Raw genomic sequence first — 27825 nt, 5'->3', positions numbered from 1 at the left:
ACAGGTAGGGGGGCGCAGAGACACACAAGCCTGGGCTCTGGTGCCTCCAGGAGGGCCCAGGGAACTAGGAGGGAAACCGTGGTAGTTCTGTGAAGGAAAAGTGACTGTGACAAGTAACAGTAACAGCAGCTGTCATCATCCATGCTAAGTGCTTAGAACTGTGATCCACACGTTCCTCGTGTTAACGCGTCCGATTCACAGTTATCCCCATTTTACAGATGATCAGACTGAGGCACGGGCTGATTAACTTGCTTGGGTCACATGACTATCAAATAGCAGAGTAAGAAGACAGAGGGTTTTAAAATGAAAGGAGACTTAACAGCGAGGAGGCTGAACGTGGCGATTCTGGTCCACCTTGGCTTGGAGGGGGTGGTCTCTGGGGAACATGAAGGATGGAAACTCCTGGAAGCTGACCTTGTTCGTGAGATTTGCTCATGAACTGGAGATGAGCTAAATTAAATTAAGCTCTATCCTGACAGCAGAATATTAAGCAGTCATTTTAAACGGTATTATAGATTCATGTTTTTGACCTAGAAAAATGTTCAGAGTGCATTAAATTTAAAAGCCCAGTTACAGTCGGTATGCTTTCACATTTCAAACACTGTCTAATATAATTTTTAAGTGCACAGTGCGTAACTGTACATTGTAACAAAAAGTTATCAAGCAAATACTCAAATTAAGAGACTAGTCATTGCCACCCTGAAACCTCAGTTAATCCCTCCTGGTCCCAACCCCCTCCTTTCCCTTAGATAACCACTGTCACTGGTTTTTATGGTGAAAATTCCCCGGCATACAGAAGTTTTATTGCTTCTGTATGTATCTCTATCCTTTTTTTTTTTTTTTTTTTTTTTTACTGTGCATGTACAGAAAAGTCTGGAAGGGTGACTGTCAAAATTCTAGACAGTGGGTGAGATCGAGGGTGATTTTTATTTCGTTTTGCTTATCTGTATGTTCTAAATTTTCTGTGATTAACGTGTGTGAGTTGTATAATTATTTTCAAGTTAAAAGGCAATGGGGAGACAGGGGTGGAGGTTTCTTCAGGATGGGAGAGGCAGAGGAGAAGGCTGAGGGCGAGAGGGTGAGCGCCCCGAGCCCGGAGGGAGGGGGAGCGCGTCCAGGGCTGCCCACCTTTGCCTTCATCCCCCAAGAAGCAGATTAGGGAAGGGTTTATTGCCTCTTAAGAAGACTGTTACTGTTTTTCTGCCTCAGAGACTTACGCTTTGTTGAGGTGTAATTCATATACTGTTCACCCATTTAAAGTGTACAATTCAGTGGTTTTTCGTGAAGTCACAGAGCTGTGCAGCCATCGCTACTATCTGATTTTTGCAGCATCCCGAGGACCCCTGAGCTGAGTACCTCTGAGGTTTCCGAGGTGAGACTCAGGTGGTGTGTTTCCACCTGGTGCTGCCCCAGCAAGGCCGTGCCCTGCAACAGGACACACAGGATGCAGTCGGCCTCCTAAAACTCTGCTGGCCTTTCAGCGCTCGGCAAATTGCACCCTGGCCCCAGACTGCCTATTGTGGAAAATACAGTTTTACTGGGGTGCGGCCACGCCCATTCCTAATACAAAGTCCGCAGCTGCTTTTGAGCTACAAGGCAGCGTTGAGTAGTAGCGACAGAGCTACGTTAGTTGTTGTACCATCTGGCCCTTTATGAGAACTTTCCCCCACCCCTGGGTGTGAGCTTCCTGGGGCTGGCTCACCTCTCACCTGGTGGCCCGCTCCCTGCTTTCCAGAAGAAATGATGCTCGTGGATATCATTCTCTGAACTGACCCCGAAGATGCAGCAAATCTTGAACCTGTGGGCCTAAGAGAGGGAGAGGTGAGTTCAAAGGCCATACCCCCTCTGTAGTGGAACGTTCCGGGGTGGAGAGTCCCTGGGGACAGAGCCTGGCTCGGGACAAGTCTTCATGTGGCCCTTTCTGATCTGTGGTCTGGAGATCTTGGTTGGCCTTTCCGGGAGACCCCTTAGGGTCAGGGCATCCTCACGAAGTTGGCTCAGCACCCCGGCTCTGCACCAGGCATGGCCGAGGCCCCTCTGATGACAGTCAAAGGCCCTAGTTAGGTCTCCCCTGGTTGGCACAGTGGTTGAGAGTCCGCCTGCCGATGCAGGGGACACGGGTTCGTGCCCTGGTCCGGGAAGATCCCACATGCTGCGGAGCGGCTGGGCCCGTGAGCCGTGGCCGCTGAGCCTGCGCGTCCGGAGCCTGTGCTCCGCGACGGGAGAGGCCACAACAGTGAGAGGCCCGCGTACCGCAAAAAAAAAAAAAAAAGGCCCTAGTTAGGAGGCGCTTCAACAGCTGATTCTTAACCAAGGACAGAATGAAATGGACCGACATTTTAGAGGAAAAGAGACGAAGTGGAAGGTATTGGGAGAAGAAGCCTGGGCCTTTGGAGCCTGTTAGAGCTGGTTCTGAGTCCTGACTCTGTGCCTCTGTGAGCCTCGGTTTCTTCTGTGAAAGCAGAATTAAACTCCTCAGGGCCGGGCCATAGCAGATGCTGAGTGAATTTCTGATATATGAGTAAAGGGTGCAAAAGCATGAGAGGGACTCAATAGATGTCAGCCCCACCCACTCCATCTAGAATTCTGAGACCCTGGATGATGCTTCTGTGAAACCTTGTGGCCTCTGTCCCCAGAGCTCCTCAAGAAGAAAGTCATGTGTGCGCAAAATGGAAATAAACTTCCTCTGACATTCCTGGCCCGCTCTGCTTTCTCTCTTCTTCCTACAGCGTGTAAAACTCAGCCTGGCCTCTCTCTCTGTGGCCCAGCTCACTTCTGCTGCCCTTCCTTTGGTCCAGATCAAGAGTTCAGGGCCGGTGGATGGGTTTTCAGCACAGGCCACGTGATGTGAGGGAGACGTGCTCACGCCGGCTCCCAGCACTGTATGGAAACTGTACCTCTGACGGTCCCCTGCTCTGCCTTCTCCGTGCCGCCACTCCCTGGTCACTCCAGGTAGTTGAAAATTCACTGTGCAGAGTTGGTTGACCCGCCCCAGGCCGCCTTGTCCTCACCTGGGTCCCATGACATGTGAGGGTGTAGAGAACAAGGACGGGGTGGGAAGGATGCCAGGAACGCGTTAGATGTGGAGATGCGCAGGAATGATCTTATTGGGCCGCATGTCTAGAACGTTTGCAGGCACGCGATGAGGTCTGAGCTCGCGGTGACCCCGGGCGCCGCAGCCTCTGGAGTCCAGGGTGCTGTCAACAGACAGCACTCCATGTAGCCGGGAGAGAAGGCCGGAGGTCACTCGTGGGCTTCAGGTTCCTGTGGATTGTTCTGTTCCGAGGGGGACATCCCTTTCCAGGAGGGCTGTTGACCCTGTGACAGGCCGATTTTGGGGGCAGGCACAGTTCTCTCCTGGCGGCTTTTCTCTGCAGCCCTCCAGCATTTAATCTTCAATCCTCAGAAGCCCCTGGGAGAAATGGCCCAGCCATGCCCAGGCAGAAACCAGGTATCTCAGGAGGAATGGTGTTGGAGCAGAGCCATGATGAGCACTGTCAGTCCCCAATTCTTGGTTGTGACATCTTGGCCCCCTGGCCCTGTTGGATCCAGGGCAGGGAACAAAGGAATAAATCTCAGGTGGTGTTTGTTTCTTGTGCCCCGCTTCTGCGGCGGGGTGGGGGGGGGAACCACCGGCAAATAGTCACCAATCATAAGTCTCTTCGATAAAAAAAAACATCGACTGTCTAGGGATTTTCAGTGCAAAAGGACTTCATCTCTTCCATTTCACAAGGACTCATGAGGTAGGTGATAGGTCAGGCAGGTGTCCTCCCCTGTCTGGATGGAGAGCAGTCCATGATTTACCCAAGGTCGCGCAGCCAAGGGCGGCACCAAGAATCTAAGGAGCCGGATCCTGGCTCAAGTCTCTGGAAATAGATCAGACGTCACAGCTCTGACCTTTCCGTTGCTCTGTTCTGTGTGGCCAAGAGGCTTGTTGTTTGGAAGGGCTGACGCTAAGTAGGTGTGTTTGGTCCTAACCTGAGCAATTTCGAAGCTTGGAAAGGCATTTTGACAATTCTGATCAAGGACTTTAAGTCTCCCCTTGAACGTAAATTGGCGCAGCCACTATGGACAACAATATGGAGGTTCCATAACTAAAAATCAGACTTACCGTGTGATCCAGCCATCCCGCTCCTGGGCGTGTGTCTGGAGAAAACTCTAATTCGTAAAGATACGTGCACCCCAGTGTTCATAGCAGCACTATTTACAATAGCCAAGACCTGGAAACAGCCCAAATGTCCATTGACGGAGGAATGGATAAAGAAGATGTGGTATATTACTACAATGGAATATTACTCAGCCATAAAAAAGAGTAAAATAATGCCATTTGCAGCAACATGGATGGACCTAGAGATTATCATTCTAAGTGAAGTAAGTCATATAGAGAAAGACAGATGTCATATGATATCACTTATATGTGGAATCTAAGAAAATAATATAATGAACTTACTTACAAAACAGAAGAGACTCACAGACATAGAAAACAAACATGGTTACCAAAGGGGAAAGCTGGTAGGGGCAGGGGGGAAGGATAAATTAGTAGGAGCTTGGGATTAGCAGATACAAACCACTATGTATAAAACATATAAACAACAAGGTCTTACTGTAGAGCACAGGGAACTATATTCAATATCCTGTAATAAGCCATAATGGCAGCGCATACAAAAAAGAATATATGTATGTATAATTGAATCTCTGCTGTACACCAGAAATGAACACAACATTGTAAATCAACTATACGTTAATTTAAAAAAAAAAAAAGAAAAAGAGTCTCCCCTTTGGTCAAGCAACTCTAAAGCTAGGAATTTTTTTGCGGGAAATAATGAAGTACATGTGCTGGCATCTCGTGACGAGGATGCTCACCTCCATCTTGTTTATCTCAGTGTTAGAAACAGATAACAGCAGCAGGGCAGTGGTCAAATAAATCACAGCCTCGGATGCTCTGTGGGACCAAAGGTGGTAGAATTTTTTTTACTGAAATGTAAACTGTTCGGATAAAGGAGGGGAAATTAGGCTTTCTTTTGCGAGTGTGTGTTTTCTCATTTTTCTCTGTGGAACTTGAATGATATGTGTCGTTTTGAAAGTCAGAGTTTGCTGAAGTGCGGGTCTGTGCTCAGCAGTAGGTAGGGCCCGCACTATTAAAGCTGGGTTGGTCGTAGTTCATCGATGGGCCCCGTGGAGCAGAGACCACTGAGCAGAGCAGGTTCATCCAGAGGATGGGAGCTGCATCCTAGGAATCACTAAGATGGTGTCGGGAGAGCCCGGGCTTGGGTGAAGTAGCTTCAGTGCAGGAGCTATGGGGAGCACGGCAGTGGTGGCCATTCCGGACGGCGTCAAAGGCCCCACAAGCTGAAGTTTTTGGCCACCATGATCTCTGCACTCTCCCCAAGCCCCGCCCCAAACGTGTCCCATGCTGCGGGTGGGTACGTGATCTCTGCACTCTCCCCAAGCCCCGCCCCAAACGTGTCCCATGCTGCAGGTGGGTACATGATCTTGCTGAGAAGAGGCTAAGGGATTGGGGGCTGGGTGTGCTCTGGGAAAGGAGAAATGGACATAAGACTTTGTGTCTATGGGGCCAAGAAGAGGGGCCCAAAAAGTGGGTGGGGAGCTGTGGTTGAGAAGTTCAGGGGCAGACTTCCTGCCCCATGCCGGGTCGGGGACCACATGACCTCCCCAGGGCCCTTCCAGCCCCACACAAAGGCTTTCATCCCTGGATCAGCTCTGCCTCCAAGGTTCCAAGTCCCTGCTGTTGACTTCCGCGAGAAACCAAACCCTGAGATCGGTTGCTTTGACATCTTGGGGCCGATATCATGTTCCCCAAACTAAATTTCTCAATTGTCCAGTTTGTGGAGGGTTCCCTTAGCCCTAGAAACGAGGTCAGGCATGTCCTATTTCTTATTTTGGGTGGGTGGGTGACATGGGGGCCCCAGGCCAGCATTCCTCCCCCCGACCTCCAGTTGGCTCAGGTCAACAGTGGGTCCTGGAGGGGCAAATGTCCCCGACCTGAGTGGGACCAGACGCCCTCCCTGTGGGAGGAGAGGCGGCCAGCGTTGTCAGGAAGCCCCGACCTTGAGGTGCAACAGCTCAGAAGAGTGACACCCCGATGAGGAATGTCACCGTGCTGCCAGGCTGGGACAGGAAGGATTTTCTCCCTGCCAGACCGTCTTTAAACACGGAAAGCACGCGCACGTCAGCCATCTTCGCGGGGCCCCCGAGGTGGCCATCCCTCTGCGCATCGTCCCAGCTGTTTGAGCCAAATCTTTGTGATCGGTGGACTCACAACAGGTGTGCTGACAGGTGCTCGTCCTCTGGCTGGCTCGTCACTGTCCCTGAGTTCACCCCCGCTCTGACGTCAGAACACAACAGCTCTGTTGTTCCCATGGCAGCGGCTGCCAGAGTTCACCAGCTGGGGCGGATGCTGGGCTGCTGGTGGAGGTGGGGAGTTGCGATTCCAGCCACCTTTGGTCAGTGGGCCCCAGAGGCCCAATGCAGAGCACCCAGGGCTGAGGTTCTCGTTGTGTCCCTGCCCCCCCCATCCATTGTGAGGGTGGACTTCTTTCTGTGCCCAGTGGTTTGGTGAGGGCGCCTTGGGAAGTGGGCCAGTAAGGGTGTCCAGGCCACATGCCAAAAGGCTAATTTGAAAGTCCTTGCACCACGGGGCTCTGCATATACAGTTGGATCGGGGAGGATGGGCAGTGGAAGCTGGTGGGATGGGGTTGGGAGTGAATGTGGTGGTTTGTGGGGGGGAGATCATCATACAACAAGAACAGTTGTTGGCACTGGGGACCCCTGACCTAGGCGGGGTAGCTGCAGTAGTAAGGCTGGAGGGAAAGCAGTTGACATCGTCAAGAGACATTTAGTAAGATGCCAGTTGGATCAGCCGTAAGCAGCCCCCCAGCTAGCCTGGTATCTCCTGTGAGTTTGGAAGAGCCTGTGCCTCATGTCTGTCTTGATGAAGCTGGTCGGGGAGGTAACGGAGACAAGATGACAAGGGCTTGTTCTCCTAGAGGCTGGCTGCCTGGCCATCTCAGCCTTCTAGAACTGTCCTTATCCTGAGTGTGCGTCAGGGAGATGGTTAAACATACAGATTCGCAAACCCCACCCCAGGATTCGGGTGGAAAAACGTGCGGCGGGGCCTGGCCAGGGCGCATAGTCTACCATGATCACCTCCCCACCAGGTGATTCTGATGCAGCTGGTCTAACACCCAGCCGGCTTTATGAGCCACTACTCTGGAACTTAACTGAGGGAGAGTCAGGAAGTGAGCAAAAGTGGAAGCTCTGGGCAGCACACTGGGTGTCACAAAGTGTATTTCTAGCGGCTAGAACTCAGAGAAATGGAGTTTAAAATGTTTCTGATGTTTGTTTTATCTGGGCTTGGCTTGGATGCCTCCAGTGATGGGTGTCTCACTACCTACCAAGTCAGCCCAGTGATTTCAAGACAACCCTGCAGAAAGTGCTTCTTTCCACCCGGGCCAATTTCTGCCTCCCTGTAATGTGTTCTTGGTGGTCTGGTCCAGGCATCTGGAGACACGCACGGTAAGTACCACCCTCTTCCCTGAGCAGCTTGCCAAGGATGTGGGTGTTTCTGATGGTGATGAGCGCTCGCATCTGTGTAGTTGATGGGTGTTGCTGTTATTATCCCCGTTTTACGGATGAACAGAGACTGAGGCACCCAGAGTTAAACCTGTGCTAGGTCACACAGTTAGTCAATACTCTGAACCACCAGAGCACACTGTTCTAGACTTTTCTACCACCTGCAAGCCTCCCACCAAACATTCTTGGTTCCTTAGGACTTTCCTTCCTATGACCTGTTTTTGTTTGTTTTTTCATTCTCCTCCTGAACCCTGAGGCCCTTCTTCCCACTCTCTGTCTTTAACCACTCTCTGTCTTTCTGAACCATATCTGGGAGGACATACCTCTCCCTTACTCAGATTTTCTCCTTATTTAGTAAAAGTGTAGTTCTTATTTAGTGTATATTTCTCATTAGGTGAATTGTTAATAATTTCTTTTCTTTCTTTTTGTTTTTTTGCCGCACCGCATGGCATGTGAGATCTTAGTTTCCCGACCAGGGATTGGAAGCGTGGAGTCTTAACCCCTGGACCATCAGGGAACTCCCCCTAAAAATTTCGATAGTTGTATTTTGATTTTAAAACTTGCAGGCCATCCCGTTTGATCTTCATGCATCCCATGGGGTGGGAACAGGGTGGGTGTTCCTCCAAGTGCCTCTTGCACGTTGCGGCCGGGAATGTCCAGGTGAGTCTGACCTGTGCAGGGGCTGGGCTGGACCATTACCCTGCTTGTTTTAGGCGTTTCTAGCAACACAGGTAACGATCGCATTGGCTGTTTTGGTGACCACGGTCTCCGCCGACTCTGAGCTCGCAGCCGGCTCAGACCCTCTCGTCTCCAGCTTTGCTCCTTCGGAGCTATATTCTCCCACTTGGCACTTGCAGGGTCGGATGTGGGGACCCACGTGTGGGTTGTAGATGTTTTCCCAGTATGCTTGGCCTTATTAGATTTGGCCAGGGGTTCAAGCCTGTGAAAAATCTGAGCTGAAGGCTTGCATTCCAGCAGCACGGCTGGTTTTCCATCTCTCTGTGGGTGATTGAGTGCCGGGGACATCGCATCCAGAGCTGGTGGCCATGGATTCAGACGCTCATGTACTTGACTCATGGAAAGCCCGCCAGGGCCCCAGCCTCTACTCTTCTTGCTTTAGACACACTTTTAAGACACTGCTTTGTGTGGGTCCCAGTCCATAGCGGTTTAGAAGCCGTATGAGAAAAGGGGGATAGTGTGCTGTCAGACACACAGACAGAAAGTTACAACTACGGAGGAAGCTATAAGAAGTACACTTAAAAACTCCAAATTATATTCAGGGGTCATTTAGTTTAGAGGAACTCTGTCATGTATATATATATATGGTTGTTTTAGTGGGGGTCCTATATATCTTAAAAGCCCTTGAGGGATTCTCTATATTATAGTCCTAAAGATAATCCAGAGTTGTAAGAAGGTCAAATTATATCTCTTCTGTGTGCAGAGAAATGTTTAACTTTACACATGAAAGAGTAAGCTTTACTTATATGGAAATGTTCTCTCTGGCCATGCCAGCTAATTGGGAGCCGCTTTTTTTTTTTTTTTTGCGGTACGCGGGCCTCTCACTGTTGTGGCCTCTCCCGTTGCGGAGCACAGGCTCCGGACACGCAGGCTCAGCGGTCATGGCTCACGGGCCCAGCCGCTCCGCGGCATGTGGGATCTTCCCGGACCGGGGCACGAACCCGTGTCCCCTGCATCGGCAGGCGGACTCTCAACCACTGCGCCACCAGGGAAGCCCTAGGAGCCCTTTTATAGCTATTTTTAAATGTTTCAAAGAAAATGTGCTAAACCGTGTCCCCGGGGCGTTGAATCTGTGGGCCCTGGAGAAAAACGGGAGCATTTTCCTGTCGCTGCGGAAATCAGGGGCGGCCTTGTCAGGGAGGAAGAACCAGAACAGGGCTGGGGAGAGGTGGGTGGGTAGGATGAGGGGGGCTCTCTTTGAGGAAGAAGGACGGGCACGAGCACAGTGAAGGTGTTGGACCTGGGTCAGGGGCATTTGGGATGCCCTGCTGGGGAAGGGGGGCCGGATCCTGAGCTGCTGGAATGTTCCCAAGCCTGTCGGCCAGGGACTGCCCGACGGACTTTGGTGAGATGGTTAACTGAGTGCATTTCTGGGCCCCTCCCCACTGAGGCAGAGGTGGGATCGGTCTGGGGCGGGCCCCCAAATCTGCATCTTAGCTAGCAGTTCAGGCAACCCGTGGGGCAGGTGGCCTCTGGCTGTGCTCTGGAGACTTGCTGGTGCCGACTGCACCGGGCCCGTTGCAGATGCTCAAGTGACACAGGTGGCCGAGTTAGAACAGTGGCTGTAGCCACAGTGCTGGGGAGGAGGAGTTGGGTGGGTGGAACGGGGGTGGTAACGGGGAGCCTGGTTAGGAGGCTCAGGTGAGACCCTTCGACTGGAGTCTGGTCCACCTGGCATTGGAGCCCCTGGTTTGGGCGCCACCCAGCCTCCTTCATGGTCACCTTTCTTCCTCATCGACCTGGGGTACCCTGGAGTCTCCATTGAGGGATCAGAAGGCAGGAGGGCTGCTGCGGGCCTGGCCCCTCCTGGTGGCCTGGGAGGGGGTCTGCCTCGGCTGAAAAGTCATCTGAGCCACTACCCAGGTGACCGCCGCGGGCTGGCTCCACGCACCAGGGACGCAGAGGGTGAGAGGAGAATGGGCCCAGTGTCCTTCCCATCTGCCTCTCTGAGTGGAGCTTCTGTAAGGACAGGGCTGCGGCTTCCCGAGGGGTTGAAGGCAGCCAGCACGGGCCAGCCCGTCCCGCTTCGGGGGAGCAAGGTCAGAAGGCCCGAGAGAGAACCCCGACACTCAGAGCACTGGTCTCAAGTCAGTGCGCAAAGCAGGGCTTGGAGGTGAGGGCATGGGGCAGCTGGGGACATGGGCAGAGGGCAAGGGTGCCTCTGCCGGTTGGTACAGGGATTTCAGTTCCTGAACGAGGGAGCTGACTCTAATTTCCGGGCTTTATCCCTAAGATCACCATCCAAATGTTTCAGGTCTTCATCCACTTGTGTGTTTCCAGGAAAACCACCTGGGCAGCATTGGGGCACCCACCCCAGCGCGCCTGGCTCAGGGTGTAACGGGTGACCGAGTGGGTGGGGGCCCTCCAGAGTGGGAGAGACTCGTGCAGGTTTTGCTCGTTGTTACCAGTTAACATGGGGCGTGAGCCAGTGGCTCCAGGCCCAAAAATAGACCTTGGATCCTGGGGTGCAATTTTCCCCATTCTCTACAGGTGAAGAGACATTCACAGCGCTCTCCCTCTCCTCACCTGTTTGGACACCCCTGTGGCCATTCCCAGGGGTGGGAAAAGCTCAATCTCGGACATTTGGGACCCAGATTCAAACCCAGCCTCCTCCCTGTGAGCTGGGACAGTTACTCGGTTTCTGCACTTCTATTACTTGGTGTGGGGAGATGCTTTCATTTCTCTTGGGCGTATACTTAGGAGTACAATCGCTGGGTCATATGGTAGATCTACATTTACCATCTTATAGAACTGCCAAGCTGTTTTCCAGAGCGGCTGCACCATTTTGCATCCCCACCAGCAGCGTGTGAGGGTTCCGATGTCCCCACATCCTCACCAAGTCTCATCATTGCCTGTCTTTTTCATCGTAGCCATCCGAGTGGGTGTGAAGTGGTATCTTCATTTTGCATTTCCCTGATGAGTGTTCGTGTTGAACATCTTTTTATGGGCTTTATTAGCCATACGTAAATCTTCTTTGGTGATGTGTTTATTTCAACCTTTTGCCTATTTTTATAAATTTAGTTACTTATTTTTGGCTGCATTGGGTCTTCGTTGCTGTGCGCAGGCTTTTTCTAGATTGTGTTGAGCGGTGGCTACTCTTCCTTGTGGTGCGCGGGCTTCTTATCGCGGTGGCTTCTCTTGCTGTGGAGCATGGGCTCTAGGCACGCGGGCTTCAGTAAATGCGGCATGAGGGCTCAGTAGTTGTGGCACACGGGCTTTGTTGCTCCGCGGCATGTGAGATCTTCCCGGACCAGGGCTCGAACCGGTGTCCCCTGCATTGGCAGGCGGATTCTTAACCACTGCACCACCAGGGAAGTCCCTGCCCATTTTTAAATTGGATTGTTTGTCTTCTTATTATTGTAAGAGCTGTTTATACAAACTGATTCAAGTCTTTTGTTGGATATGTGATTTGCAGGTATTTCCTTCCAGTCCTTGTCTTGTGTTTTCACTTATTAACGATGTCTTCTGAGGTGCAGAGGTTTTTAATACTGATGAGGCCACACTTATCAATTTCTTGTATTGCTTGTGCTTTTGGTGTTATATCTAAGAATCTTTGCCTAACCCGAAGTCATGAAGATACAGTTGTTTCCTTCCAAGCGTCTATAGCTTTAGACCTTACCTTAAGGTCTGTGGTCACTTTAATTTCTGTATATGGTATATAATTTTGTATATGATGAGTTAAGGGGGTAAATTAATCTTTTTTGCATGTGGATATCCAACTGTCCCAGGAACATTTGTTGAAAACGAACAAAAAAATGACTCTTTCCCCCATTGGATGGCTGGGGCGCTTTTGTTGAAAATCTCAACCATTGTGTTTAATTTCCCGGCTTTCTCTTTCTCTCTCCTCTTGCTCATCGTGGTGGTTGGCAGACTGGTAGAATATGATGTTAACCGCATTTCCACATGTATGACTGCATCATCATAGTTTCCAAGAGCCAGCGGCTATGTGACCATTGGTCAAAGACAAGGTGGTCTACCCGAGTAGTAGCTGCCATCTGCCAGATGTGTGATTTGGGTCAAGTTTCTTAATTGCTCCCTGCCTCAGTTTCCCCACCCGTGAACCAGGGGTGCTAATAACTCCCTACCTCAACGGTTACTGTAAAAAAGATAAGCAGAGGGCAGCCCACACGGTTGACATTAGTTGTTCCGTTGATGCAGCGGTGTTTCTGATGACCAGCATTACTTTGGGCTAAAATTGCTCAGCCTGGCTCCGCACATCCTAAAATAAAAGAAGGGAAGGGATACCCACACAGTTGAGGGGTGCTCCGTGCAGACCGCAGTGCCTAGGAAGCAGCTCCCGTAGCCCACACATCTGGCCATTTTTGACATCAGCTTCAAGTGATACTCTTTTTTGGTGTGAATGCACCTTCTTTAGGAAGGCCGGGCGGAGCACGTGTCCCTGAGTGATGCCAAAGAGATGTGAAAAAAGAAATACCACTAGCTTAACCTCCTCTCTGGTTTGCTCTGAATTCTAGTACAAACATGCACGTCAGCACACTCACCCACACTCGCCTCCCCCTACACACACACACACACACACACACCCCTTTCCTGGCAGGCTCCTCCTCCTTTACCGCCTCCTCCTTTCATTTGTAAGTAGCTCCCTCCAGAGGGCCAGACATTTGCATCACCCCCACCTGAACCCTAACTTGTCTCCGAAGGTGGGGTCTTAACCCCAGCACTGGACATCTGGAGCCTGGTCCCTGTTTGTCGTGGGGCCATCCTGGAGGGAGGGGGGGGTGTAGCACCCCCCCCTTCCAGTTGTGACAACCAAAACTGTCTCCAGACATGGCCACATGTCCCCCTGGGAAGCAAAACCACACCCCACTGAGAACAGCCGCCCTGCCAGGTCTCATTAAAGGCGTATGAGACAGAGATCGGGAGCCGGAGAACAGACCCTCGTGGGCAGGTGTCAGGAGAGTGATCTGGAGGGTCGCGTCCCCCGGCCTGTCCTGCACTCAGAGCCCCGTGTGCCTTGTCTCCAGGGCCTCACTGTGCTCGGAACGCTCCGGGCAGCGCTGTGCATCTTCCTGCCCCGTGGGCTTGCCGTGAAACGGCCGTAGCACCTGTGGCTCCTCGGCCCTGGTGCCCTGGAACCTCCACTCTTGGTTCACACCACCTTCTCTCCGAAGCCGTGTCTGCAAAGGCCCCCGACATGAAAGGAAACGCGGGGAGAGCCCCTTGGCGGAGCCCCAGTCCCGACAACGAAGCCGTGCTTTTGAGGCAGAAGCACCAATTGCTACATGTCCGAGAGAAAGGAGACCTGCCGCCGCAGCGGAGACAGGACCTCTAGCAGTGCAGGAGCTGCCCCAGCGCTTGGCCGAGGAGCTGCAGGCAGAGCAGCAGGAGGCCCCAGGCCAGCAGGTCCGAGGCCTGGAGAGGCTGTACTTGGCACATCTGTTGGAGGGGAGGCGGTGGCGGGCAGACTGTCCAAGGACCATGAACCTGACTCAGAGGGCTCGACCCAGCCAGGAGCAGCCAGGTCGCCCAGGGCCGAGAGGAAGCACACAGTGGCTGTGCGGCAAGAGAAGGGACACAGGGAAGAGCTGGTCTGACGGCAGCCCTGGTACACCACGTCCCGGAGAAGAGCGGTGGACCAGGAGAGGCAGGGAGCCTCCAGAGCCACGGGCCTGAGTCCTCGTCCCCTGAGCCCACCAGAGAGGAGTAAAGGAAAACACGTGCCTTCAACGAAGACCGGCGGGGGCCACCGTCCCATTGACCCTGGGCTGAGCAGAGGGACAGACTTGGGAAAGCTCTTGGCTGCTGTAGGGGAGATCAAATGCCTGGAGGAACGGGAGACCGAAACAGCCCAGGACGGCAGGAGGCAGCTGGGGAAGCGAACGGCTTGTCTTCAAGGCCCGAAAAACCAGTTTGGATCAGAGCCCCGAGGGCAAAGCCGATAACCTGGAACAGCTGTGGCCAGTCGGCTGGACCTGCAGAAGGGGGGGGCTCACAGCTGGCAAAGCTCTGTGACAAGAGCAGGTGGCAGGGAGAGCTGGAGTTTGCCTCTGAAGAGTTGTTTGATACCAACCGGAAGCTGAGAAAACACCTGCACTTGCACCTGGATCTCAAGCCTGGGATGGATCAGAGCCCCAGTGAAGAACAGGGCTTTGAGGAGACGCAGGCGTGGAGAAGGGAGAGCCAGAGAAAGGGGAACGCAAGAGATGCAGAGATGGACGTGGTGCCCGCCGGGGAGCCCGCGAGTCCAGCGGGGGTGGACGCCCACCTGACGCCGTCCAGAACCAGCTTGAAAAAGTTACTAAGCAAGCCCAGGAACCAAAAATCCCGTAGGATGGCCAAGTGCGTGGTTGAGCATGACAGTAAACCGTGGTCTCCCGAGGCAGGGACATCTGTCGATGAAGAGGACCTGCTCTCGTGCAGCCCCGAATCCAGACAGGAGCCTCCCCGACCGGACGCGCTGGTGCAGGGCTCCCTTCAGCTTCACCTGCAAGAACAGGCAGACAGAGGTGGCTTGACGGCATCAAGGCAGAAGCAGAAAATGCAAGTGGAGCAGAGAACACCAAAGCAGCTGGACTCGCTCAAGCAAATCAGACACCCCAAGATGAGCTTGGAGGCCGACCTCCAGACGGAGCTGGAAGATGGGAGGAGGGAACAGAAGCAAGCTTCTCTGGCTCATCGGAAGCCTGACTCCCCCTCCAGACCAGGAGAAGAAAGGAGGGTATGACCGCAGCCCCACTTCCCCCTCGGCCAGCATCGTCGACGATGACGGGCACAGTCAGATGATCCATGACCTTCAACAGCAAATTCTAGAGCAAAACAAGTTGCACAAGCAGTTTCTTGAAGAAGCCAGGAAATGCTTGTGAGAGTTTCAGGGAATATGTTAAAAGCGAGAGTCCTGCCCCTGGTAAATACATCACTGATAACTGAGCGTTCTGCCAGAGCTGGCACCCAAGTCTGTGCGATTGTATTTGCACCATGTGCTCAGAAACCTGTAGCCTCTTTAAAATGGGCCATCAGCCATCCTTCCGTCCTTTGGAGCGAATTCCTCTGCAGGAATCATACTTATTGCCAGTCTCGCCTTTAAAACTAAGTCCAATTCAGGAAGACTCCTTAGCACGAACATGTGGGGCGCGGTAGGAGGGTCTGGCCATTGTAGCACAAAGGTGTGTCCCGGAGCTGAGGCTGTTTTCACGTGCCACAGCACAGATGGAAACACCAGGTACGTTTAAGTGCTTCAGATGTTTTGGCGAAATGAACACTGGACTTTGAGGGGCATGCAAGGTCAGACGGGCGCAGTTTCAGAAGATACATCATTTGTTGCTTAGCCAGTGGCTGAGACGTTAATGGAGAGATTTAACAAAAATCTTTTAGTCTTTCAAACCAACATCATTTAATAGGACATCAGTAACATTCTTATAACTTTAATATTAGAAAGCAGGAGGGAGGGAGAAAGGAGGGGGAGAGGGAGGGAAAGAAGCGGGTGGAAGCAAGAGGCAGAAAGAGGAAAGAGAGAGAAAGGGGAAATGGTTCCCAGCAACTCAGCCCTATAGACTCCTTCTGGGGCTGGCAGTGCTGGGGGAACCAGGGTGTCTGGTAGGTTCCCTACCCTCCAGCTTTACCTCTGACCCAGAAACCTTGGCAGTCGTGGAGACCCTACACTGGGTGGGGTTTTATCTGCCTGTTACATACTTAGGGGTTGGAATGGGGGTGGACGAACCTTTTCTGCAAAGAGCCAATAATAAACATTTTAGGCTTTGCTGGCCATACGGTCTCCGGCAACTACTCTACACCTGCCTTTGCAGCTGGAAGACAGCCACAGACAACACATAAATGAATGGTGTGACCGAGTTCCAGTAAGACTTTTATTTACAAAAATAGGTGGTAGGCAGGCTTTGGCCCTTGGGCCAGAGCTAACTGACCCCTGGACTTAGCATATGAAGGAGATGTTCCTTCCCTCCCTCCCTCCCTCCCTTCCTCCCTCCTTCCCTCCCTCCCAAGGACCTCAGATGCACTGGGTGGGATAAATCCTCTTCATTCTTGATATGTTGGCATCATTGGGCCATCAATGGCCTTTTTTTTTTATCTTATGTATGTTTGGCATCATAGCCCAGCCACGTGAAAGTGACCAACAGAGTGAAGGCAGGGTCTGCCGCGACCCCAGCCCATCCATATATAGACAACATAATGAACAACTGTGAGCCTACCACCCAAACCCAAGATCTGGAATGTTTGCTGAAAACCAGCTTTATCTGTGTGCTACTTCCCTCTTCTCTACGCTGTTCCTCCTTAGCTGTATCGTACACCCGCTGAACTCGGGAGTTGTCCCTGCACTTCACTACAACCCGAACACAGCCTGTATTGTTTAGCTTTACTTCTGCTTGAACCCTATAAAAAGGATATTATATCATGTGTGGTCTTTTGGAAGCGTTTTTCGACCCAGCATAGTTAGTTCATTCGTGTCACACGTAGGTGTCATTTCTGCCACAGCGTCATAGCACGTGACCCTCTGAGCCTTCTTTCCATAGCTGCTTCTGTTTTGTGCCAGTTCCCCAAAAGTGGACTACATCCCTAATGCGTTTGGATCAGAAGGCCTGGCATCAAAAAGTGCTTTGGGAATGTTTGAACACCACAGCTGAGATGTAGGTGTGGGAAAGGTCCCATCCCTCCTTTTCTTCCCATTTTCACCTTTTTTTTTGGTCCCTGGAAAATGTTGACCTGATATTATACTGTTTTTCCTTTGCAAGTACTGAGTGACAGACACTGCCCCACTTCACTGGAGCTGAACAGTGAACAACACACACACAGGACATGTTCTGGTGGAGGATATAGGTAACAAGTGACCACAGTGACAGATGGTGATAGAGGGATACTCAGAGAGGTGGGGTGACTGACTGGATATGTGTCTCTGAGCATCCAGCCCACAACCCCTGAATGCGACCATTCGTATGGAGCAGTAATGGCATCCCACAAGGTGTTTTTTGTTTGTTTGTTTGTTTTTCAGTTTTGTTTTAAAATCAATAGCTTGAGTGAGGAACCTTCCACCATCTCACGTCTCCATCATGTGAGTCTCCATTGTCTGTGGCTTTTCCATTGTAGGTGGAGAAAATGTTTGATCCCAGCCCGGTTTCTCTCACCTGCTTCCGGAGTACCATGGGTCAGGGCTGCGGAGCTGCTCACCGATTTGGTCTGAGCCCAACAGTGAATAAGAAAAAAGTCCTGGGGCCAAGAGAGCTTTGTCACTCCCGGGCCAGATGAGGATTCCCTGCGGGGAGGGGCACTGGCCTTTAGTGGCTGCTCAGCTGGAACTCCCATCTGTCACTATGGGATCACCTCGGTCTGAGGGTGGAGGGGGTGCCGTGGGATCACTGGGTTTAAAGCCGTGGCCACGATGGGACCCAAACACTGAGTAATGAGATCCTCGTGACTCGGGCTGGAACCCGCAGTCTAATGAAGGGGCAAGCCTGCCTTTAAGTGCGTTATTTTTGTTTCCACTTTCAGAGGTCATGTTTGTGGCCCGTGTGTTCTAGGTGAGGAATTGTCCCTTCTTGGCCACACTTGAGCTAAAAGTAGGTGTGGGGGATGGGCAGCGAGACGTGGTGGAGGCTGACTCAACTCTGCTTGGCCTGTCACTCCCACACTGTCCCCTGGAAGCTGGATGAGACGGCCTGCCCTTTCCCACCTGTCCTGCAGAAGGCTGAAGGGGGGAGGGCCAGGGTACCCCCTTGCCCAGGACAGTGACGTGGGTAATGAAACAGCCCTCCAGGACTACCCCCGCCCGCCACCCACAAAAAGAGCTGACCCTCCAGTGATTCCCGATGGAGACGTCACCGGTAACTTCCATCTCTCATTGGTATCCAGGGGCTGGGCTGGGATCCCAGAAGACACTGCCTTCACTCCCTGTCGGTCACTTTGACATGACTATGGTGCCCAGGGCCCTGGGACAGCGCCACCTGGAAGGGTTCCGCCCAGTACTGCCAGGGGGCAGTGGGGACTCCGACACGGTGCCTCCTCCTAAAGGGTCCTCGCCCAGCGGCCTTCCCCATGCGTCCTCCCTCCCTCCCTCATGGGCTCTTCCTCTCTGAAACTGCATCTTCTAGAACTTTCCCCTGGTTTTGTGCTTCATCTCCCCACTTTTGGGGGCAGCTACCCTGTTCCTGTTTCACTCTGTGTTGCCAGGTCACTTCCTTGCAGCCCAGCCAGTGAGTCCTCCCCAGACGGCAGCCGCTAGGGAAGGCCTCCGTGGCTGGCCTGCTGGTGGACAGGCCCTCCGTTTGCCCAAGGGATCCACAGGCGGAAGACGGCGCCGGTGGTGCCTGCTGCGAGGTCCGCTGTCCACAGGCAGGTGCGGGCCAGCAGTGACCGACAAGGACCAGGACACTTCGGAAGCAGGGACAGAAGTTCTCCCTCAACAGTGTGACTGTTCCAGCCCTGGAGGGGCCGGTGGGCACCCTCGGTTCGGATGTGACCCCGCGTTCTGTGTGTGCTGCTCTGAGGGTCCTTATGCCTGTCCACCCCCCCACACACTGCCCAGCCAGGTGCGAGGTTGTAGTGTGTATGAGGACATCCAGAATCTCAGAACTGTAAAATAATGGGAAAATAGGTTTCTCAAGTTGGGGTGGAGGGCGGGGGACCCTCTTTCGAGCCTTGAGATGCGGGCAGCTTCTTGCCTCCACGTGGTGGAGACATGATTAAGAGCTGATGGCAGAGTGCAGCCCTCCCTCGTCCTGGCTGGAGACGGGAGGCTGGGACTGCGCACCACACGCCACCCGCTCCGAGGGGCAGCTGGGCTGCCACCTGGGCTCTTACTTGCTAAGCTAACGACAACTAGCCGAGGAGAGGGGGCATGAACCGCCCAGCCTGCGCACCCAGCTTCCCTCCACACTGGCAGCTGGGAGGGTGGCTCTGGGGTTCCAGCCTTTCCATCGCTGCTCCTAGCTCCTGAGAAATGCCGTGGATTGGAGTCGGCCCACAGACCACATGCCTCAACGTCCCACGCCAGGGCCACTGCTGCTGCTCTGTCCATGCGGACGGGGGCCTGAGCCACAGGCCCGGCACTCGAGTGTTCACTCCCCAAAATGAGGCATCCTAGAAGGGGAGACCTGCCCGAGGTCACGGCCCACCAGCAGCAGCGTGAGGACAGGACCCTTGTCTGCTGCCCCTCACTTCTTAGCTGTCCGTCCAGCCCCTTCCTCAGCCTGTGGGTGGGGAGGGATCGCTGCGGGGGGGGGGGGGCGAGAGGGGGCGGGAATCCTCTCAGCATCTCTCCCTGCCCACCCCCCCACCCCCCGCCCCCTGCCCCTCCTGGTCCTGCCCCTGCCCCCCGCTCCGCTCCGGGCTCCAGGCTTGGGCTTGCAGGACTGAGCTTGGCTCCTTCTTGGGGTCTTGGCGGAGAAAGTGCAGAGCAGCAGTTCCCTCCACAAAGCCGCAGTGTTCTCAGCAAAGCCTCCCAGGAGCGGGATGCATTTTTTTCAAATGATTCAGCAGCACGTGAATGGGAAGGGCCCGAGCCCAAGGCTTCGGAGACCGTGACCAAGGCCTCTGGCATGAGATCCTGCTGGGCCCGCAGGGAAAAGGGAGGAAAGGTGGCGGGGCTTGAGTCAGGGGTCCCATCTGGGTCCTGGGGGGTCGGGAGGGCAGCGTGGAAGCTGGCCGGTGAGTGCTGCAGCTTCTCTCTGCATCACCAAGGCACTCTTAGAGATGCTTCCCTCCTGCTCCCAAGGGGAGCCAAAGCAAAGGGACAGGAAATGGAGATGGGAGAGCTGGTCTCCATGGAGACGGGGCATCCAGTGGACAACGGCTCACGTGTACGTGCTAGAATCTTGAACAGCCCTGGGTAGACCTGGCAGATCCCCAGGTACCGGGCTCATGGGCAGCGTGGACCAGGGCTGGGGCTGTACTGCTGTTTCCTGTTGTCTGTCCTGCACCCGTCACTCTGCCTGCCCCACCCTCAACTCCTGAAAAAACACATCTGCTCTGAGCAGTTGTCACTCCAGGCGTTTTTGACCCTGGCCTGAGTCACGCTGGCCAAGTCTTGCCCTCACACTGGACACCACAGCCCTGCCGCGGACATCTGTTGGCTCCTGGGGTTGGGGAGGTTTGGGGGACCTGGGGGTGGGTCTGGTCTCTCACAGCTGCTCCAGGGATGGAAGAAGCCCTGGGTTCCCTGCATCATCACAGGGCTGTTTTTAATTACTTCATTTCCCTGAAAGCAGCGAATTTGGAGGAGGTCTGCTCCACCCCTGGCTGAACAGGGGCCTGGCATTGAGGCCAGGGAAGGCAGAGCTGAGTGCTTGGGGAGAGCCCCCAGGGCCATGTCCACCATGGGGCAGCTGGAAAGGTGAAGGCTGGGTGCACAGTGAGGCCAGAGGGGCAGGTGGGGCTAGATGCTCCCACGGCCTTCTGGGCACCGGGCCAGCGCTGACGCCATGCATTCCTTGTGACATCTCCCAGGCTGCTCGGCCACATCCCGTTTCCACGTGCCGTTCTGTAGGGTGGGGGGTGGGGGGGGCGTGGCCCCGAAACCTGGGGAGTCCCAGCGGTCTGCAGTCCATGTGAGCACGACCCTCTTTCTAAATCATCATCCACCCGCCCCCTGGCCCTGTAGCTGATGCGGTCTGCCCCCTACCCCAAAGAAGCAGATGCAGCCCATTGCAAAGGCTCACAGTGTCTTTATCATGCTCCCCACAGCCCACTGAGATGGATTAGTTACTTGTAAGCAGTTAGGCATCCCTCAGTAATCCAGAGCAGGGCTCTGAAAAACATGATCACTTCATTACAGCTTTCGTGGGGCAGAGCAGCAGGCTGTGTGTCTGGGGTGTAGACACAGGAAGCGGGGCACCCCTCATTTTCTGACTCTACCCTTAAGGGTTAGTGGTGGCTGGGATGGAGGCACCCCAGTCCACCCTCCACTGGGACTTGGGGCAAGTTCATCAAAATTCAAAGGTTAAGGGGCCTCTGCCAGGTCAACCAGCCATACAGTGTCACTGTGTCCACCCTAAAGGGACAAGAGACTCATCCCAAGAGGCAGCCTCGGGATGTAGCTGCAGGCATTAAGCGAGGACTGTGGTAGCTCTGTGATTTGAGGGTGTAGATGTCTACCCTCGTGCTGTCCCTTCTCTGGAGAGTGTGGACAAGAGTGTGGAACCCTCCAGCCCTCCCCAAGTACCCCAGCAGTGCAGAGCACACCTGGAGAGCTGGAGGTCCGAAGCCTGGCCTGCCTGGAGTAAGTGGGGGCTGGGTCTCGTGTGGGACAAAATCGTTGCTTTCTGAGTTCCTCTGAAATGGTTGGCGTGGAGTCTTTCCCAGAGACAAGGAAACGGACCAAGTGACCCTCTACTCTCAAACCAGGGCTCGCGTTCCAGGCAGAGTGGCCCCCACCCACTCTTGACTGGGGCCAGTAGGGTCTTTGGCAAATGTGCTGGCCAGTCGAAAGCCCCTGACCTCTCCCGCACAGCGGATGGCTTTGAGACCGTGTGTGCCTCACCGGAGGGACCACTGGGCGTTTTCCACGAGGCCGCGATCAAGACTGAAGAGTAGGGCGGCGAGGTCCGTGTTAATGCCTGTCTCGCTGGGCGCCCCTTCCCGATCTGAGCTAGAGGCTGCAGTAGGTGGGCGGGGAGGTGACGGTGGCCTCTGCTGCCGCTGAGGCTCCCTTGCCGCCCTGAGTCAGTGCATACACATAAGGCTCAGATGGTTCAGGGCTTTTTCCCACGGTATGTGGGCCTCTCACTGTTGTGGCCTCTCCTGTTGCGGAGCACAGGCTCCGGACGCACAGGCTCAGCGGCCATGGCTCACGGGCCCAGCTGCTCCGCGGCATGTGGGATCTTCCCGGACCGGGGCACGAACCCACGTCCCCTGCATCGGCAGGCGGACTCCCAACCACTGCGCCACCAGGGAAGCCCGGTTCAGGGTTTTGACCTTGTATTTAGACTGATGTTTTTCCGAATCCTGGAGATTCCCGCACCTGTTGCAGGCAGACCCGTGATTTTTCCCTGAGCTGGAAGCTCTGCCTGGGCAGGCTCTGGGGTCTGGGGATTCTGGGGTGTTGAGTGTGTTGGTGCGAGGCCGTGAATGTCTAAAAGTCAGAGTCCTGACATCCACAGTTTTACCGTGCTCTGGGGTCGGGAGCCCACGCCGAGCATCGTAGCCCCGTTGGGAAAGGTCCTACAGGATACATTCGTACTTGTAGCATATGGCATTCCTCTGGAGAGAAGTTGGGCCCGTGGGAAGACAGGATAATTCAGTTTATTTCAGTGTGAAATAAATGAACTTCTGACAGGCAGTTCTCTTTCAGGGCCTGGCTCCCCCATAGACTATGTCCTTGGCTTGTTGTTAATTTCCATTGCTTCCCCGATAAGGTCTGCAGACACATGAGGACTGAGATGTTGGCGGGGTGTGGGAGAGACTTAAATCGGCCTGGGCTAGTCGAGTGTGCTGCTCCTCTGGACCAGCCCTGGCCACAGGGTATGCTGGGGACACCCAAGGTTTCCTGCCAGCCTCCTCCCTGTCCCCTCCCCCCAGGGCAGTGGCACAGTCTGGCCTCCGCTGGTTTCGCCTGGGCTGTTGTCATCTCTCGGAGTCTGAACATAGCCTGTGTTCTTTGGATCGTCGTCCGCAACCTTGACTTTCCACCCACCCCGTTCTTTTCCATCCCAAATCTGGCTGGGCGGACTAGGGATTGTTTTTGCAGGCTCCTAGCGGGGGAAGTGACGTCATGTGGTGTCCACAGCCTGAGGGGTGGGGGCAGGGGCTGTGCGGTTGCCTGTGCTTTGAATTAAGTCCACGGCTGTGCATTCCAGTAGCCAACATCTGGCAGTGAATTCATCAGCCAGTGTATCACCCTTGATCTCAAACCCAGATGTTGTGTTAACGGCAGAAGAGAAAGAAGAAAAAATCTGAGCAGCCCGGGGAGAGGCCATCATTTTTGCGTCCAGAGCGGTTAGAACAGGAATCTTTATAAAGACTCTGCCTCCTACTGCTGCCTCTGGTTCCCCAGGGGCAGGATGGTGGAGCAGAGCTGCTCACTCGGGGGGTGGACGGGACCTAGACCGATCCCCCAACCCAGGGCCAAACACCAGGCCCAGCATGCAGTAGGTGTTTGGTAAACATGAGTCCATGCCTCCATTTTAACTTCTTCCCAGATTCTTTGGGTCTCTTTGCTTCTCTCCAGCCCTGTCCTTTAAATGGCCTGGGACTCAAGAGAGGCCCATCCCTCACTTGGAGTGGCCTCCAGTCTGGAGCTCAGGGTTATGCCCATTGCGCTAGGTGCAGGGAACACATTTCTGGAAAGCTCTTCTTGCCTCCTTCTCTGTCCGCCACTGGCAGTTGGAAAGAGCGTGCTTCTTGGTTTTCCTGTCCATCATCTATCTTCATGCCTGGGTTGGATCTCCTCGAAGGCAGGGACTGTTACTGAAGACCTTTCCACACCTTACCCCTTTTTCCCTTTGGGCAACAGGAGGGGGCCCATGCTTTTTGGATTTATAATTAAAAGACAGTCCAACTCGGAACTCTGAGCTTGGCATGGAAGACAGTCTCCACTCTGGCTCATGCCGGGGGCAGAAAGCTGAGGGTCGGGCTGTCCGCAGCCGAGTTGGCTGGGGTCCACTGTGCTGCTGCCCCACCCTCCCTCCCTTGTGGGGCCCCTCAGGTCTCCTATCTGTAACTTGCCTGTGGGAGCCTCTGGCTGTGATCAATTCATCAGCCAGTGCTTTGCCTGTGTCCCCCCACCCCACCCCATGCAGAGTGGTCCTGAGCCCAGATGGTACCTGCTGCCCTGAGCAGCTCAGCGCTGTGGATCCCTCGTACCTACGTGGACAGGTGTGTGCCCAGCATCTCTCTTTTGTGGTTAGAGGGTGTTGACACTTTGGGGAAGGTTTCCATAGAACTGGGCTTTCTTTTCTCTCTTGCTTCACTTTCTTTCCTTCCCTTTCTCTTTTTTTTTTTTAATTTTTATTTGTTTATTCATTTATTTTTGGCTGCATTGGGTCTTTGTTGCTGCACAAGGGCTTTCTCTATTTGTGGTGAGCAGGGGCTGCTCTTCGATGCAGTGCACAGGCTTCCCACTGCAGTGGTTTCTCTTGTTGCGGAGCACGGGCTCTAGGCGCGCGGGCTTCAGTAGTTGTGGCATGTGGGCTCAGTAGTTGTGGCACACAGGCTTAGTTGCTCCACGGCATGTGGGAATCTTCCCGGACAAGGGATCGAACCCGTGTTCCCTGCATTGGCAGGTGGATTCTCAACCACTGCGCCACCAGGGAAGTCCCCGAGGTGCTGTGTTTGTTCTGTCCTGAGCTACACCTGCATTGTGTGTCAGGCACCGCGTCATGTGCCCCCCATCTCTTAGTCCTCCCACACCTTGATGGTGTGCAGATACTGGCGGAGGTGTCTCCATTTCCGAGGCTTCCCCGAGGCTCCACTTCCCTGAGGCTACACAGCAGGGAGGGTCTACAGCAGGATGGAGCCCCTCTGCTGCCCCCTTTCAATTAAGAACTCAGACTGCCTGGGAGCCTTAGGAGCTTTTATAAGAGAAAAATGCATGGACCTTGATGTGTGGAATGGAATGGAGTCTCTTGGCTGTTGGGGAGTAGTTTTTGCTTATTTTCTTTTTTTAATTTTATTGAAGTATAGTTGATTTACAATGTTGCTAATTTCTGCTGTACAGCAAAGTGATTCAGTTATACATATATATATTCTTTCCATTATGATTTATCACGGGATACGGAATATACTTTCCTGTGTTCTACAGTAGGACCTTGTTGTTTATCCATCCTGTATATAATAGTTTGCATCTGCTAATCCCAACCTCCCAATCCCTCCCCACCTCCCCCTTGGCAACCACAAGTCTGTTCTCTATGTCTGTGAGTCTGTTTCTGTTTCATAGATATGTTCATTTGTGTCGTATTTTAGATTCCACATATAAGTGATATCATATGGTGTTTGTCTTGCTCTGTCTGACTTACCTCGCTTAGTATGATCATCTCTAGGTCTATCCATGTTGCTGCAGATGGCATGATTTCATTCTTTTATGGCTGAGTAGTACTCCATTGTATATATGTACCACATCTTCTTTATCCATTCAGCTGTCGATGGACATTCAGATTGTTTCCATGTCTTGGCTGTTGTGAATAGTGCTGCTATGAATATAAAGGTGCTTTTATCGTTTGTTTGTTTGTTTGTTTTGGCTGCACTGGGTCCTTGTTGCTGCACGTGAGCTTTTCTCTAGTTGCAGCTAGTGGGGGCTTCTCTTCATTGTGGTGCGTGGGCTTCTTATTGGGTGGCTTCTCTTGTGGCAGAGCACAGGCTCTAGGTGCGTGGGCTTCAGTAGTTGTGGCACTCAGGCTCAGTAGTTGTGGCTCATGGGCTCTAGAGCACAGGGTCAGTAGTTGTGGCACATGGGTTTAGTTGCTCCGTGATATGTGGGATCTTCCTGGACCAGGGCTCGAACCCGTGTCCCCTGCATTGACAGGCGGATTCTTAACCACTGTGCCACCAGGGAAGCCCAGGGGTGCTTGTATCTTTTTGAATTATAGTTTTCTCCAGATATATGACCAGGAGTGGGATTGCTCGATCATATGGCAACTCTATTTTTAGTTTTTGGGTTTTTTTGTGGTTTTTTTTTTGCGGTATGTGGGCCTCTCACTGTTGTGGCCCCTCCCGTTGCGGAGCACAGGCTCCGGACGCGCAGGCTCAGCGGCCATGGCTCACGGGCCCAGCCGCTCCGCGGCATATGGGATCTTCCCAGACCGGGGCACGAACCCACGTCCCCTGCATCGGCAGGCGGACTCTCAACCACTGTGCCACCAGGGAAGCCCTATTTTTAGTTTTTGAGGAATCTCCATACTGTTCTCCATAGTGGCTGCGCCAATTTACATTCCCACCAACAGTGTAGGGGGGTTCCCTTTTCTCCACACCCTCTCCAGCATTTGTTATTTGTAGACTTTTTAATGATGGCCATTCTGACTGACGTGCAGTGGTACCTCATTGTAGTTTTGAGTTTTTGCTTATTTTCTAATGGCCAGCAGTGTGTTTATTGAACACCTATAATGCAGTAAGCATTGTGCGGGGTGCTGGACCTCTGAAAAGCGGTGCCAAAAAGTTCCAAAAAGCATGCAGAATTAGGCGTACCGTAGTGAAATCTGGCAGCATTGCGCTTTTAGAACTGTCATCTCCTTTGGCTGTTCCTGGTTCATTTGATGTCATGAGCTGAGGGTGATGCCGCGGAAGAGCAAACTTAGGACAGGACTAACCTGATGTTTACTGATTTGCATAAACACCTTTTTGTGCAGCATTGCAATAAGGTATAGATGAGGCAGGTCGTAAGAGGGACCAAGACAAACCTAACCTGTGCTGCCGTCCAAGTATCTCAGGGTCAGCTCAGCAAATAGTGAGCCCTGACTGTTCTGTGGTTAGAGCACAGCTTCTGTCTGTTAGAAGCTCCCAGGGCCCTGAGCAGATGGGTACAGGTGTTTACAGCAGAGTGGATGAGAGTTGCGGAATATACCAAGTGCTACGGGAGGACAGGATTTCCCTGAGGGAAGATGGGGAAGGGCTATTTCAGCTGGGTCTTGAAGGATGAATGGACGTTCTCCAGGCAGAGAGAGGGAGATGGCATTCAAGGCAGAAGAAACTTGCCTGTCTAGAGGTATGGACACCCCTGAGCAGGTTCAGATTCAGGCAGTATTATGGACTGGTGGAACAGCAAGAGTGGGGGACCACCACGGCAGCCGAAATAGTCACTGGCTGGCACCAGGTTGCACAGGGTCTTCTGTTTTAGACGAGGGCGGTGTGCGGCCGAAAAAGATGTTTGAACTGCGCGGGACGTGACTGAGAAAAGATAACATGTGCTGGGGAGGGAGGATGGGTGGGGGGTGAGAGGAGACGCTGGGATCAGGTTGACCAGCTACCAAGGGCAAGGCCCTCTGTTCTAGGGTGGCATTTCCTAGATGTGGCTTTGTAGGTTGGGGCCAGGCTCAGCCTGGGAAACAGGAACCTGTGGCCTTGGCCAGTCATGACTCAGCGCCGACAGAAGGAAAAATAAGGATGGGTTTGGGCCTGGGTGGGGCGCTGGGGCTGTGGCGTGGGGCTCTGGTGCCAGGCTGGGATCCAGAGCGCATTTCAGGGGTCCAGGGGGATGGGCACAGATGGGGATCCGCGTGCCTGGGCCTCCCTGCTCTACGGGAAAAGACAGCCCTGCCTGTTGGCTCTGAGATTCCAGCTGCCCATTGGGGAGTGGAGGTGGGAGGTGCCTCTGAGCCTGTCTGCTCCTTGTTTCTTTATTTTGCTCACACCCACACTCACGTGACCCTCATCCAGCATGACCCTGAACAGCCGAATCTTGGAGGACAAAGCTGTTGTTTTTTTTTTTGCGGTACACGGGCCTCTCACTGTCGTGGCCTCTCCCGTTGCGGAGCACAGGCTCCAGACGCGCAGGCTCAGCGGCCATGGCTCACGGGCCCAGCCGCTCCGCGGCATGTGGGATCCTCCCGTACCGGGGCACGAACCCGCGTCCCCTGCGTTGGCAGGCGGACTCTCAACCGC

The 27825-nt window shown here is 53.6% G+C and overlaps 2 protein-coding genes across 2 annotated transcripts in view; both read left to right on the top strand.

Moving 5' to 3' along the window:
• TIMP2 (TIMP metallopeptidase inhibitor 2) overlaps positions 1 to 27825 on the top strand; it is a 48149-nt gene that overhangs the window by 7701 nt on the left and 12623 nt on the right. The gene's annotated exons all lie outside the window — the stretch shown is intronic.
• CEP295NL (CEP295 N-terminal like) lies at positions 13487 to 15176 on the top strand. The gene is given in 6 exon segments (XM_065897885.1): positions 13487 to 13631; positions 13634 to 13740; positions 13743 to 14200; positions 14202 to 14274; positions 14276 to 14983; positions 14985 to 15176. Coding segments are annotated over 6 exon segments (1683 nt in total).

Source organism: Phocoena phocoena, chromosome 19 (assembly GCF_963924675.1).
Source record: "Phocoena phocoena chromosome 19, mPhoPho1.1, whole genome shotgun sequence".
Classification (NCBI taxonomy): Eukaryota; Metazoa; Chordata; class Mammalia; order Artiodactyla; family Phocoenidae; genus Phocoena; species Phocoena phocoena.
This window is presented reverse-complemented; position numbering and strand designations above follow the sequence as displayed.